The sequence below is a fragment of the Trypanosoma brucei genome, chromosome 4 (assembly GCF_000210295.1).
Source record: "Trypanosoma brucei gambiense DAL972 chromosome 4, complete sequence".
NCBI lineage: Eukaryota > Euglenozoa > Kinetoplastea > Trypanosomatida > Trypanosomatidae > Trypanosoma > Trypanosoma brucei.
Window position 1 is genome coordinate 72655 of NC_026737.1, and position 15490 is coordinate 88144.

At 48.3% G+C, this 15490-nt stretch overlaps 2 protein-coding genes across 2 annotated transcripts; both read right to left on the minus strand.

Moving 5' to 3' along the window:
* Window positions 1–72: 72 nt before the first annotated feature.
* On the minus strand, window positions 73–12771 carry TbgDal_IV310 (dynein heavy chain, putative; the record flags this gene model as incomplete). Its single annotated transcript, XM_011774314.1, has 1 exon — window positions 73–12771. The coding sequence occupies one exon, from the start codon at window positions 12769–12771 to the stop codon at window positions 73–75; it is 12699 nt and encodes a 4232-aa protein (XP_011772616.1).
* An 837-nt stretch (window positions 12772–13608) lies between these two features.
* Window positions 13609–15405, minus strand: TbgDal_IV320 (hypothetical protein, conserved; the record flags this gene model as incomplete). Its single annotated transcript, XM_011774315.1, has 1 exon — window positions 13609–15405. The coding sequence occupies one exon, from the start codon at window positions 15403–15405 to the stop codon at window positions 13609–13611; it is 1797 nt and encodes a 598-aa protein (XP_011772617.1).
* Between the last annotated feature and the right edge of the window lie 85 nt (window positions 15406–15490).

Sequence of the window (15490 nt, forward strand, 5' to 3'; positions counted from 1 at the left end):
TGTTACTGGTTTTTATTTTCCGCACAAGCAAAATATGTGAAACGTTAGGCGGAGTGAGCGAAAGAAAGACAACTAGGGCTCCAGCACCAGCGCAACACCCGCCAAAATGAAAGCTTTAGCGGCAAGCTCGCTGGCACAGGGTAAATGTAATTCTGCAAGAAACATTTCCTTCGTGCCATTGGTGTATAACGGTACACCAACAGTGGTTACCGAATCCGGCATTGTGGTCATCCAACCTACATAAGTCTTTGGCATTGGAAATAACGCAGCCTCGTCCGCTGCCTCAATGGATTGCAATACATTAGACTCATCCAGTACAGCACCTTGCAGCATTAACCCCTCCAAACACACAGGGACTGTTTTACCCTCTGGTGGTGTAGAAATTGAGGTAACAAGCCGAAGAGCCACGAGAGGTTCGTGAAGGGAATGGGCGGTTTCCTGTCGAAGTGCATGCAAAAACGTGTGCGGTCGGAACATGGTGGAAATGTTAAGTGAAGACTTGAGAAGATTCCCATTCGTGGCCAACTCGAACAACTTTGCGATTGACGTTGCTCGATGCAACAGCGACTGCAGCCACGGTAAAATGCGAGGAGAGCCCTGATAATAGTTGTCCCATTGAGCCGGTACCTCGCCAGCGATCATTGTTGAAGCTTCAGCACGCCGATCTTCCCTCAGCAGAGCTTGACCTTCCAGAACCTTACCCAAGTCCTTCATCGACTCGTCCACAATGCTCACAAGACGCAGTGAAGATGTCATTTCGGCCCCCATGAAACCGAGAATTGGAGATGCATCCCGTGCAATACTAACTGTTTGCTGCAACAAGTCAGGGTTGGGCCGCATGAGTTCCTCCCACACTTGCAGAATTGGTCTCAACTTGTTTGCCCACTGTTCACGACTCATGGATGACTCACCTCTTGCTTCAATAAGGAGCTGCAAATCGTCTGTTAGTGCACGAACCTTCGACAACTGCACGACGCGATCGGCATTTGGAGGAAGCGAAAAGACGAAAGGAATGTCATTTTCTGGTAGTTCTGATATCACCTTAAGGCAATCCCCATGCTTTCCTGATGCAGGTACTTTTACCTTTGCAAAGAGATTCATCTGTTGCTTCGCACTGGAGAGCACATTTGGATTAAAAAACTGATCCGTGTACTCCCTGAGGACGCGCATGTCATACTCATTTTCCAAGCGAGAGCCATAGATGGCATCCTCCATGAGGCCACGAATAGCACGCCAGTCGGTCTCTCCCTTTGCTTGTTGTAGGACAATATCTGAGGCGGACTTAAGATCAGCCGACGTCATTTCGTATGCCTTTGTCCAACCCTGTGGAATGTACGAGCGTCGCTCCTGCAGAATGGCGTGGAACGATGCCGTGATAAAGAGTAATTGCGTGTGAAGAGTTCCCTTTGCATCGTAAGGACCACTTTCCCAATCCTGGTAAGTGTGAAGAAGGTTTTGCTGTACACCCGGTGGTGCCTCAAAGGTGATCTTAAGGCACTGAGAAAGAAAAATTGAAGGGAAATCGTCATGCGCCTCGCTTGTGAGGAATAGTCGGAACTTGGAGTCCGGTTTAAGAACGTTCAGCTCCTTCTGTAGCGCTGTGACCCATGGGATCACAAGGTGCAAATTCTTTAGGAATAGCCAATCACCACTCTCAGCGCAGACCCGCAACAACCGAACAGCTTCCTCAGCCTGTCCACCACCCATAGCAAGTTGGTGGAAGTGATCCCGCCCAACCTTCTGATGAGCAATCGCTTGTAATTCCTGCGAGGGGTCAGCACCAGTCGTCGTGATTAACAAAATAGGCGTATTTGCCTCCGTACGAGTCAACAGTTGGGCGAGAGTATTATTGTCACCATAAGATTTAACATGCAACATGTCACACGCCGTGCTTCTCACCGCCGCCATTAGCCTATCAGGACGAAGAGTCTTAACGACCAGTAATCGCTGAAACCTTGAAAGTTGACTAATGAATTTGGGATACGATACCTCTGGGTTGGAGGAACGCATCCACTGCAACCAAACATCAGCCTCATGAAGAGAAAGCTTCGGTGTGAGATCTTCAAATAACACGGCAAAGGAGCGATAAAGATCTCTGCTGTCTGGGAGTACCCACGTGGGCACCCGTACTTCGCTCTTCTTTGCTTCAGGGGCGATGGCGCGGTCAAGAAAGAAGTCCCATTCAGCAGCAGTGCAATCATTAGGGTACAGAGAACGAGCAAGGTGGATCCCGAAGACTGTACGGTGCTCCTTAAACAGGGAAGTGCAAACCGAAGACACAACGCTTCGCACAAATGTCTTCGTTAACGCATCAATTTTAGTGTCGATATCGGTACGATCTTCTTCGTGGTGATGCAGTGTGTCGTTGAATATCCCCATAAAGAAGCTGAAAGAAAACTGATACATATGCGACAGGGCTTTCAGACTTTTCACAATAAAGAATATTTCACTCGCCGTTTTTGCGAATGGTCGGTACACATTGCGCTTGGTATCGATTTCCTCCTGAACCTTCTTCGACGTTTCTAGTGCCACACTAATCTCCGCAGCCTGTGTTTTGATTTCGTTAAGGGAGTCAATCAGCGTTTTGTTATCCAGTAGCGATCCCTTTGACTCCGCTAAGTCTTTGAGGAGCGATTCCTCCAGATCGCTTAGTTGCATTTTCAGCCGCTCTTCTTTCTGAAGGACGGCGAGTTTCTCCTTCTCCAACTCCGGCTGTTCGTGTTGAATGGTTGCACCCAAAAACTGTCCCTCAAGACCATTTTGAGTTATGGAGAAGTTAACAGGAGTCAAGTAACTGAGAACGTCTGGGGGAATCCAAAGGTCAGTGGAGTTGGTAACGAGATAAAGTTGGAATCCATCCGCGTAGTCCACCGTGCGACGGTCGCCGAACTGAATGACGCGTTTTGTACCCTCGGTCCGAAGTTCTTTTCGGAAGAGCGGGTACATGAACGCCTCAATGCCGTCTACATCAGTGAGAATAAAGCTCTTACCGAAGCGAAGCGCCAACTCCAAAGAAGATACAAACCGTTCTTCAGACACACTACAAACTTCCACTGATAGGCCCTTGCCTTTTAGGTGATTCACCAACCAGGACAGAGCCTGACCAGAGGAATCAATAATAAGCGGCGTTGTAACCTGTTCCTGTATAATCACAGCGTTATCCATGGACAGTTCATCTCCAGGAAGCCCTTCCGATTTATAGTGTAGTTGCATACTTTCTGGCCTCATAAATGTAAAGAATTCGAAATTGTCAACATCTTTCAACCGCTCTTTCCACACGTTCAAGGCGGTCCGGCGACCGTCCTCTGTAGCGTTACCAAGGTAGAGTATAAAAGCCGCAGCAAGAAGGCACCGCTTTGGTAAAAGAACCTGGTTCTCACGTATTACCTTGATCTGTGACACCCACCTGTCATGCTCGGAAGTGAGCTTTGCCAAAAGGTCATGGGCACACGCATACAAGCGCTCAGCCTGCTCAGCATGATCCTTGAGTCGCTCCGCCTCAGCCGTTCTCTCCCCAAAGTTGCGCTTCAGTCCCTCCACTCGCTCCTCCAACTTTGTTAGTTTCTCCTCATACTTCCGCTTCTTCTCACTCCGACTCGCGAGACTCACCTCGTATTCCTTCAACTCCGCCTGCATCGGGCCCATCGTCTGAAGCACGGAAGAATACTCCAACACAGCCTTAATCCACTCAGCCATGGGGGCTGCAGCTTTTGAGGCACGGCCAATGACTTCTCGCTTGAAGGAGTTCTCGTGGTTCTGCATGAACTGTGTGACTCGCAAACGCGTTGCCTCCGTGAAACCAGCGATATTAAAATTGATGATCTGTTCCTTAATATCACCCGCTAGGATCTTACGAATGGATGCCCAATTCGTATCACCGCCACCACCTCCACCAATAGTAATAATGACGGCCTCCATTACGTCTTGCACAGCCGGCGGGGGTTGCTTGAGGGATTTCAACTCTGAAAGATGTTCACTTCGGATCGAGCGTACGGCCGAAAGCGCCGCGTCAAGTGTTGGCTGAATGCCACTAAGACGTTCCTCAATCACACTTTTGCGTTCCTCAATGGCTTTCTGCTCCTTCTCTAGGTCCTTTCGGATCTTCTGAATATTTTTCTTTTGATCACTGGCCGCCTCCATATTAGTCTTTATCTCTTGTAGCGCATCGTCGGCCTCCTTTTGTTTGACTTCCATCAGTTTTCTCTTTTCAACAACGTCGGTTGCGATTTGGTCGACGTTCTCCTGTGCTTCATCGAGTTTCGACACACCGGTCTGCAGGCGTGTAATGCCCTCAGAGATCATCCGGCTCTTCTCTTTGAAGATACTCTCGTACGTGAGGCACAGCCCCTTGAAGTGTTGTGGGGAAAAGGTATTGATGTACTCTTTATGCACATGCACAATCTCCGTCGTCAGACTGAAGTCCTTCTTGTTATCTCGGCTGTCAATAGATTTGAACACATCCCGCATCAAGAGCCGGGGTATCAGCTTGAAACTGTCCGTGTGCCACGTCCCTACCCAGTAAACGTTGCAGCGCGTGAACAGAGCCGGATTGGAACGGCACTGCGGTTCGTAATTGGGATTCGTAGGGTCCATCACAACACACACGTGCAGCATTCGGGCAATTCGGTCAACAAAGTACGCATATGCACTCATACCCTCACCCAACGCATCCTCCTTGAGTGGTGCGGTCATTGCATCCAGTTCCTCCTGCGCGAATAGTCCAGGAACCTCACCCGAGGCCAGAAGGGAATTGATAGTTTCAAGGAACGACGAGTTCACGGTGAAGTTATGGTCCTCCAGCAACAATACAACATGCTGTCCCTCAACACCCGCCTTCATCATAATAGTCTTCAGTTCCGCGTTGAACTGCTTCATGCTGTACTCGCGGGTGATTCCCAATGTGACAAGTTCCATTCTCAAGCCGTACGCGGCGAGGCGAACAATACCGGCGGCGCACACGCCTGATCGGCCCACAAGCAGCAAGTTCCCACGTTCCTGCGACAGTACGCGATCCACGCGGGCCATCCAAACACAAACTTCGGGGATAAGTTGAACGTCGAGGTCAGCAAACTCGCGCGAGTAACCCAACACAAAATCTTCAGCAGGTTTCTTGAGCTCTTCATTCGCGATGGGAGTCAGCTTCTTCTTCCCAATTGGCGATGTATCCATCCACGACACAAAGCTTGTCGTTTCTTTTTCACTGAGACCAGATTTGTGGCCAACGAGGAATATTAAGTTGTCGTGTATGACTTTTGATATCTTGGAGCGCTCCTCAGTAGTGACGAGACGGTCAACAAATATTCGGCGACCCTCGTAGCCGATTGCGTTGGTAACATCTTCTGGATTGTAGTTCAGCAAGTTGAGAACCCATGAAGTAACGTCACGCGGGTTAAACATATAGTGGGACGCTACATTGACGGTGTAACGACTTGCCACTGCTTCGTAAACAGTAGTCATAATGCGTGCAATGTCAACAGCACCTTTTCCAGGAAGGTTGAGTTGAAGGCGGCCGCTCTGAATCATAATATTGAAGAATTCTGTGTATATGTTCTGCATCGCCTCTCGCGAGGGGTACGACATGGCGAGCACAGAGACCATAGCAAGGAAACGCGGTGCAACAGGGTGGCGTCCCATACTCCCTGGTGGGTTCATGCTTCCGACAATTTGTACCCGCTCCAAACTAATCCACTCCAAGTCAGTGTCATAGAAACCATTGTACAATACAATCTGTTGGAGCAGGGAGTGAAGCTGGACCGTGCCGTACTTATCTGGTTTCGGAAGATTCATGTCCTTCAAAAGAAGCACAAGGCGCTCCACTTCCTTGGGGCGCAACACTCGCCCTTGATTTGTGTTGTACACTTGACACATTTGTTTAAGTTTTTGAATAACATGGGTGGCCTCGGTCTGAGCGGAGCAGTTAACGGCGGTTACACGAGTACCAGGCGTTTTTCCAAACAAGTTGGTCAACAACATCTTTTTCCCACATCCTTCAGGGCCGACGAGAATGAATGGACGGTATATGCCCGGACGCACTGGCTTCATCCAGGCTTGTAGAATCTTAACATTACGTTGACAGTCGACAGTTGCAACCATTGGGTCGCGGTATAGATCCTCCACAGAGAGGTCAGTGCAGGGTTCCACATCAAAAGTCCTATAGCAGTTGCTGGACTCATCGTAGTAAACATCTAGAGGATTCTTTGGATCAGGGAGTCGCTCCGACATCATGCTATGTATTTCCTTAGCATAATCCTTTCTGTACTCCTCCGTAAGATATGAGCCCAAGCCATACACAAGGGCCAGAGCAAACTGTGCTTTACCAGTGCACCCCTGAAGTTGACTGAGTCCCGACGCAACCAAGCCAGTACGAGTGGTGTCAACAATTAACTTACCGGTGGCCAACAGAGCGTCAATCGCCTTGTAGAAGTAGTCATTAATCCATCTCTCCAACTTATCACGGACATCTTCGGGTTGCTCCACCAACCACGAGGTGACCATCATCTTGGGATCCACATCCTCCTCCGAAAGGTAAATAATACCCGTGCGTGAGACGGTTGCAGGTGACGCGAATTCCAGACTGTGCGTTTCAAATATGAAGTTTACGTTGTCTCCAAACTGAATACGCACACCATTCGGCATGGTAAGCAGTTTGTTGTCGTCCAACACTGAGTTTAGAGACTCCACCCACTCGGGGTCAATATCACCGTCGCAGACAATCCACGACAGTACGGAGGTTTCCTCCTTCACAACTTTACGAGCCGCCTCTGTAAGGACACCATCGAACCACTCGCGAGTGTCGTTGTCCATGTAACCAAGCAACTGCGTACGCGGCAAGGCCTTAGGATTCATTATATACTGCGGAATAACCTTACCAAGTCGTTGCAGGGCGCGGCGAAGAATAAGAAGAAGCGTACTCTTTCCACTACCTCCAGGACCAACCAATACAACACCCATACGCTGTCTGAGGGCCTCGTACAGTTGAAGAACTTTCTGTATTTGTGCCTCCACAAGCTGCAACTTCAGTTCCTTAACAGATTCTTCAATAGCGGGACGTAGCTCAGCATAGTCAATCTCCTTTATCGGAGCGCCGGGGAATATGTCAGCGATAAGGTTGTTGTACAGCAGGGCATCATCGAAGGTAAGTTTGGAAAGTGTGTTGACACGTAATGATTTGATAATAATCTCACTTTCTTTTTCGAATATTTCCTCGGGACTGGGGTTGACTTTTCCACATGCACGTTCTGTAAGGTACTCATGAATTAACGTCCCACCCAGCCGCAGCACGGCCTTCATGGAACGCAGACCCCAATCGTAATGTGTTTGGAATGACAAGAGGTCTCTCGAGAGCTTAAACACTTCTACCGTTTTCCGTGCCAAATCCACCGCATTTTCGAACCCCTCACTAAAGAGAATGGTACGTGTAATGAGTTCGTTATCTGGCACACTCATTGCGACTGAACGGAAGAGTTGCTTCAAGTTGTCGGGCAGTTTGCTACGGCCACCGTACCGCTTACCCGCAGGGTTTAACGTAACAAAAATACCGGCGTTTGAATCCACGTTGATTTCCTTCCCCATGAGATGGCAACGAGGCTCACCATTCTTTATTGCTTCTTGAATCACTTGAATCATCTGCGACACTGCCGACAGTTGATCTACCTTAAGACGGTTAAACTCATCGAAACAACCCCATGCCCCACACTTGACAAGCCCAGTAAAGATACGACCCATGGATTTGAAGTCAATACCCTCATCACAGTTAAACACAAGCACCTGACGACCCATCGCATTACCGAGTGCTTTAACAGACTCAGTTTTTCCTGTACCCGCAGGTCCATATGGGTTACCACCGTAACCGAGTTGCATACCTTGCGTAAGCGTCAAATAGCAGCGGTCCGTCAGGGGCGTGTGCACAAGCTTGGGTGCATTACCCTGATACTCGTAACTGTACCGAAACTCCGCACCGACCATCCGGAGTACACAAGAATCACTGTAATCCATGTAAAAGCGGAGTTGCTTTCGCCACAACCAATCTGTATCCTTCTCAATACCAGCATCAATCAGGGCATCAACAACTTCAATATTGTGAATAAGGTCCATAATGAGTGCTTTTACCTTCAGACCAATTACAACGTCACTGTTCCCACCAGCATACGTCGTCAATTCGCGTAGTTGTGCTTGAAGATTTGCCCTGTGTTTCTTTAACCCACCACTCTTAGCGTCCCGTATAGCATCTTCAGTCTGCTTGGTGAACGTGATCAAACCAGCCGTAGAGAGAATTTGAGACGAGTATGCGCCAATGTTTACCTTGTCAACACAACGTACTAAGTGTAATTTGAGTGTGTCCTTTACTGCAAGGTCTAACCTCCCCAACCATTCTTCTACTTCCTCCGTGATCAAAACAGACTCTTCAATGGGCACCACCTCACCTTCAAGGGAATTGATTTGCAGGATGTGCTCCTTTGCATCGTCAAACCGGACGCTGTGAACACCCATGAACAGTTTCTTCAGATGAGATTGAATGACAGAGGGATTGCGACTGTGGGCTAGAATCTCCAGCAAGTCATCATCGCTGATAAAGTAGAAGCGCGGGAAACTATCACGTTTCGCCTCAAGAAATTGATTCAGCGCACGCTGACAGCGATCTAGCTGTTCCAACACAGTATACAGTACGTCCTTGAATTCCGTATGGCCTGCAAGGGAAACAAGACGACTATCAGCCGCGACAACCTTCATCACCTGCAAATACTCTTTATCAATCCTTGAAAAACGTTCCTGTTCCTGTGGAAGTGCACCACGGCGGAAGATAGGCTCAAGGTACACCCACTTGCGTTGAATTTGGCTCATATTACGGAGGTATTCATCAAGACAGGCAAGTCGCTCCTCCCATTTGTTTGCGTCGTTAGCAAAAATCCCAAAGTATGGAGACTCCTTCATACTCATTAAGAGTGCTTGGTTATCACTGAGAGCCGACATCGTGTCCTTCCACTCTGTAATGAGTTTAACACCTTCACGATCTGGATGCGGAATAAGTGTAAATTTAGCATTGTTACCCCACGAACGCACATCGTCTAAAGCCTCACGGATCTGTGCCTCTCCTTGTGCCCGCGCATGAAGCTTCTTGAGATCTGCCTCACGCCTCAGAAGAGTTTCATGTTGATCTATAACGTCTCCAAATTTCAGTGTGTCTTGTGTGACACCTCGCACTCCAATCAGGCTGAACATTTCTCCCCAGTGACTTGGTGTAAAACCGTCACCCCGAAGGTACTTCAATACAGGTAGGCACCGCATCCAAGAGTCGAGAAGTGTACGGATGTGAACAGTTATTGGACTAGACGAAAACGTCCTCAACTGCTCTTCCCAGTGCCGCCCAAAATCCTCGAAACGGTAGCACTTCGCACGCATGATTATCCATGGTTCCGCACGAAGCACATCCAACTCTTCCTGAAACTTGACCAATATGTCCCACATTTGGACATACTCTTCAATGTCACGTTCGAGATCCTCCAGCTCCTCGATGTCTGGCTCATCCAGTTGAAAATACTTACACTGCTGGATGCACTCCTCACCCTCCGCCTTTAAGGCCTTGAACTGCTCTCGGCGTTCGGTTACAATCTTCATTGCGTTGGGGGTATCAACGGTCTTGGGTTTCACCTCATGCCACTGGTTAGAGAACCGCTCAAGATTTTTCATCCATGCACTGACAGTGTCTTCGACGGACATCTTCAGTGAATCGACCTGTTTCTCCATTTCCCGCTCAAATGCATCAAGACGGCGGGTAACCTCATCCCACCGTTGCTTTACGCCACGAAAGTCAAAATCTGACTTATTTGCCATACTCTGAAGCAAAACATTCTTGTTATGCAAATGATGAAACTCAACCTCCACTGCTGGTCGCTTCTCCATCAACTTGGCATGTTGGAGGTTAGCCGCACCGATCTCTTCAAGCTTCGTTAACCTAGCACCCAATGCAGTGGTTACTTCGGCGATGTACTCCTCAATCCTAGAAAGATTCTTCTGAGCGCTGTCCCGGAGTGTGACATGAAGTACCTGGGACAACTTGTGAAGATGATCTTCCACTGTACCCTTGACGCCTGCTGTACAGATCGTAATGCAACCGCATTTAATAAAGAGTTCTTCGGCATTAATTTCTTTACCCTTTTGCTTCAGCAAACGCACGCTCTGCTCCCAATGTTGCACCTCCTTCAGAGTGTGACCCACAATGTCCTCTAGTGATGGGTTTCCTCCTTTCCCACAGCGTCCGATAACAAGCAAAGGATGAAAACGCTTCAGCTCTTGTTGCACTTTCTTAAAAAGTTGCGCGGCATGCTTCATAACGGCAAAGATGCCGCGCTCATTGTTCCCTGGCATTGCGCCGAAGATATCGCTGTTACCGCACCCACGGAATCGAAGTGGGAACGTTATGAAGTCCTTTATCCTTTGATAGTACTGCCCACGTATAACATCTATATTGGGGCGCAGTGTAGCCAACCCAGTATCCGGATCGTACGTGATGTCCGCCTTAATCTCCGCAACAACTTCGTGAAGGCTCTCAAGGCCCAGTTGATATTGATGCTCTAGTGCCTTGTATATTTGCATATCCCAAAACTGCTTCCATGATTCCATATTGTTGAAGCCTGATGTTTCCATTTTCTCCCTGATGAGACGTACCTTCCCCGTCCAGCGCTCCCTCAATCGCAGGAGATCAATGCTGAACAGCTCGATCACAATTGACTCAATCTCCCTGTGCAGCTTGTGAAGCCGACGATTAGCATCAGTCAGCGCCTGAGATGCACGACGCAACTTGCCAATGAACCGCTCAGCGTCGTCCGTGTTCCTCCACGTCAACTTTCTGTCACCGCTTGCAGTAATAATATTCTCAAAAGCCAGGGCAGGTTCAAGCAGCATCGCCTGCGTGCAAGGTATAATGTTCTCCTTCATGGAATTGTATGTACTGGCGACCTGCTTGAGCGCCACACCGTTGCGGTAGAAACGGATGCCCTGATCTACCATCTCCTGTATGGCAGTGCTTATGCGAAACCCCAAGCTTCTGAATATACGCACCTCACGAATGAGTTGCACCAACCTCTCCGGGTAATTCACTCTCACACTGCCGTCACCTGCAATGTCCATAAGTGGTGCATTCGCGTCAAGCATCAGCACATGCTTGCTACCCTCAACGTCCATCGTCCATTGTTTGAAAGTCTCAATCACATAATCGTCAATTTCTTCCATCAATGTGTTTGCTGAACGCAAAAACTCCCCTGCATTCTGCAAGTCGTTCAAAAGAGATTTGCACATTGAAATCATATCACTCGTTCGACCCCGAAGTTGTCGGAGCCAAATCATATTATTTACCACACCGGGCATAAAACGCCCCGCTTGGCAACGGCGGTCTTCTTCATCAAGAGCGACATCGTCCTCCACGCTTTCCGAACGCCGCTCGAATTCCATGCGAATGCTTTGAAGCCGCTCATTCAACTTGGCAAGGAGGGCGTCACGCTCGTTCACAAGTTCCTTTGACACAGCAGGCCTTCGTATGAGCTGGCGAAACTTCACCACTTCATTAAGAATCGTTTGTGGCGCCAAGTTCCCCCGCTCTCCAAAAAAGTCACTGAGAGCAGATGCACAACGATGCTCGACTGGCTGGAGGCGACGGTAAAAGGCGTCCAAACAATTTGTCCACAACTGCTCTACAGCGGGAGTAGTAGCGAATATATCAAGGGAATCGAAGGTCTCCCATAATGTCTCCGTACGTAGCGACTGCAACTTGTCGGCGGCAGTAAGAAGTTCGACAATCTCATCCACCAAGTCGCGAATAGAAACGACAACACTCAACCGATCACGCACCGTTATCAGCTGAACGTCCTCGAATGCTGTACCCCATGAAGAACCCCAGTCAACTGTCGTGAGTCTTTTGCACATATTCACCCATTCATCACAGCAACCAAGTGCCACTTCAGTAATATTCTTCGAACCGCTGAACACACCACCGGCGTCTAGTGTTTTCTTAGCAAAGTATTCCCGCAGGTTAGACCCCACAGTTTTCATGAGGAACACAACTTTTGTACGGATTGCTGTGTCCTGATCACTGTCATTCCAGAAGTCAGTTATTGCCATCTGCGCATCCTCTAACATGTCTGTGACATGCGACGGCTCCACACTGTCCATATTTCCCCATGCCTGGGAGAGAACAGTTTCAGCGAAGGAGGAGGTGCACATGCCCCCAAGGACACGACGAAGGGACTTCATGTACAACAAAACTTTCGTGTCGTCCTCCTCGCTAAATTGGAGGGAAAACAACACATAACCTGCAACGACCGTATCCAACCGTTGCCCCCCTCGGGGTGTGAGGCACTTGGGAAAATCTGAAACTTGGAACACCTGCAATTCCGAGTGCTTAATGAGGTAACGCATATACGTTACCTCAACCACAGAGGTTATAGGAGGGCTGTCACCGGGTAATTCGTTGAAATCGAGGTCACGAACACGAACGGCCTCCGCAAACCGTAGAACAGTAAAGTTCTCCCGAGCATCAATGTTCACATCAGTTAAACCAACCTTAGTTGTTCCCGCCTCAGATCCACATGCCGCCTTGACGAAACCACTAAATAACGCAGCGGCAATTGGCGGACACTTCTCGCTTCCGACGGCAATGTGCAGCTCAACGACGTCGGAACGGCGGTTAGTTGAACTCACGGAGGCGCCCAACTGCTTGAGTGTTTCCCCTGCCACATCTACGCACACATCTGAAATATCCTTCTCTGCCGAAACCATTTCTACAACTGCGCCTTCCCTTTATATTCAACAAGTTTGCTTCGAACGTCCTGATGAATTCAAAAAATATATATACGCGAAGCACCTCCAACCACTCCTTTTTATCTTACCGTGCAGGAAGAAAAAGTATAGTCCTTCCTTTTCTTTTTTTTGTTTTTCGTTGCCTTGCTACACCTCTTATCAGTTTTTTTTTGTTTTTTTTTCTTTTAGTTACCTACACAACTTGATTCCTCACACCCTTATTCTTTCAACGGAACAATTGCTGCCTTTCTTTCTTTCTAAAATTACAGCCGCATATTCAAATTGATGACAGAAAGGGGAAAAAGAAAGCAACAACCAATTAATTGATTAATCAATAGAATGAAGTCACAAACCTCAAAAGAAAAAAAATGGTAGTGCTACAGCATCTTGCTCAGTATGTCCCTCGCTTATGAGCAAATGCGGTGCATCCCATCGTATTAAGGGAAAACAAAAAAAAAAAGTGCGCGGCAGAGTAACAATGTGGATAAAATCTTCCCCATCCCCCGGGAATATATGCTAACACAAATATCTGGAACAGTTAAAAGCAAAGCACATCTGCCAATATAAAAATGTAACTATGATCATCGGCATCAACTTGTTCGACAAGCAAATGAGACAAGTGTACAAACGATGGGACATTGGGGAAGGGGGGAGAGGAATGAAATGATCGAACGCACGCAACCGTCCATAGTGGCATGGCTACTGTCTGTTGGTTAATCCACTGATGCAAAAGAAACACAAAGAAGGGGAAGGAAGGGACTCGCACCCGCGCAAGCATGAGTGAAAAAAAAAAATGGACAAAAAAGAAAACATTCATTACAAACCTCCCTCACTCATTATTTGCTCCACTGCCCCGAGCACCACAGCAGCACATCGCGCCATATCAACCCTCTGACACCTCTTAACTTGCGTAACTCCTCCAAGTGACTGTTCAAGCCAAAAAAGTGCAGGGAGCCCAATGAGCTCATGCGTGATGAGGCGCTCAAAGTTCGGTGAGTCCTTGCGATATCTCAACAAAGTTGATGTATCAAAACCAAATAATTCCTTACCGACAGATTCAAGACCAAAAGCCCGCGCCGATCGAATACCGTCCGACAACTCAAGTTGAACTAAAAAGCGCTCTTCCACCGACGCCTCAGGGCAGCTCGAGCATACGGAGGTTTCATTGCCAACTTTCCTTCCGCATGCAGAGCAGGCCGTATATGTCAGTGGATGTTTCACACCTTTTACCTTTGCTAGGACGGGTAGCGACTCGGATATTTCATCCAAATCAAAAACCAACTGCACAATATCGGCGTCGTGTGTACCGCCTGCCACCTCCTCCTGTTTTGAAGTGTGTGGAGGCTGCTCCTCAGGGCGCTCATTACTGGCAACATCCACCCGGCCTTTCGGGCTCATCACAAAGGCGCTACTTACACATCTACTGGAGGCAGTAATTCTACCACCGAAAATACGGACAAGAAAATTCGAAAAGCACCACTGCTCACCAACAACTGGTACCACGATCGCCCCCATATCACCCCAGAGAGTTACTTCAATGGAATGCTGCAGGGAGTTTAGATCTCTCAACTCAACTACTGACCTCCCAACATGTCCGTATCGCGTGTTAACTAATGTAGTTGGGGAGAACGCCGCCACCTCTCCATAAACGGAAACAATGTCCCCCACCTCGCAACACTCCACAAGATACTGTACCGAACAAGAAAAAAACACGTACCGAGGATGCTTGGGAATAAGGTGTTCAGCTCCAGCACAGCATCCCGGAGTTGAAGACCAATCGAACACGTTCAGTTTTTCACTGTACCCGGATTCGCCTTTGTCCACAAAAGCAGGGTTTCGACATCGAATGCAATCACCAACATCAAACATATCACTAATCACAGAACTGCCGAAGAATGACACAGAAACGGCGTCACCGTCAGCGTCGACTCCCACGCAATCCACAGCGAACCGCCCAAGTATTCCACTAGATGCAACTTGCCGTATTTTATTCTTCCACACCACGCGGAGGTAAACGACACAATCATTGAACCCTTTCCCCTCCGCTGTGACCACCTGTCGAATAGTCCGCGCGCCGTAGTCCCCAAGGGGAGTTGACTGCCACGTAGCGCTGCTGCTGCTGCACGTATTGGTGTAGCGGTATACAAGCGCGTTGGCTGAAAGACGGAAGAGAGAGGAATTAAATACTGGGTTTCCCAACAACGGGTACACTGTGTTAGAGTGGGTAATGGACAAAGGCACAACGACATTCCGCCCATTTCGGGCGGCAACTAAAGTGTACTCTCTCAGCTTCACGCAATAACCGATTTCTATTTGAAATGTACTGACAAGTTCTTCCATCCCAGTGGAAGGGGGAATCACTAGCCATATCAGTGAGAGGGTGTCTGATAATGCGAGATAAAACAGCGATTGAGTAGAAGATTGCACTACTCTTTCCGGAAACCGTTGAATGTCAATTACCTGCAGCGAGGGGTTGGGCCATCGTAACGTGAAAGTTTCACCACGGGAATCACCCGAAAGAGGGGCCGTCAGTGCGCTTTCGCAGAATCCTGTCGTTAATTGGAACATGTCTTCTTTGCCTTTAACTATGTTTATGCAAAATAACTCGGCCATGCAAAAAAAAAAACGTGAGGGAGGCCACGAAAGTGGTAGCACCAAGTGCAATCAGTATAAAATATCCAAAAAAAAAAAAATACCT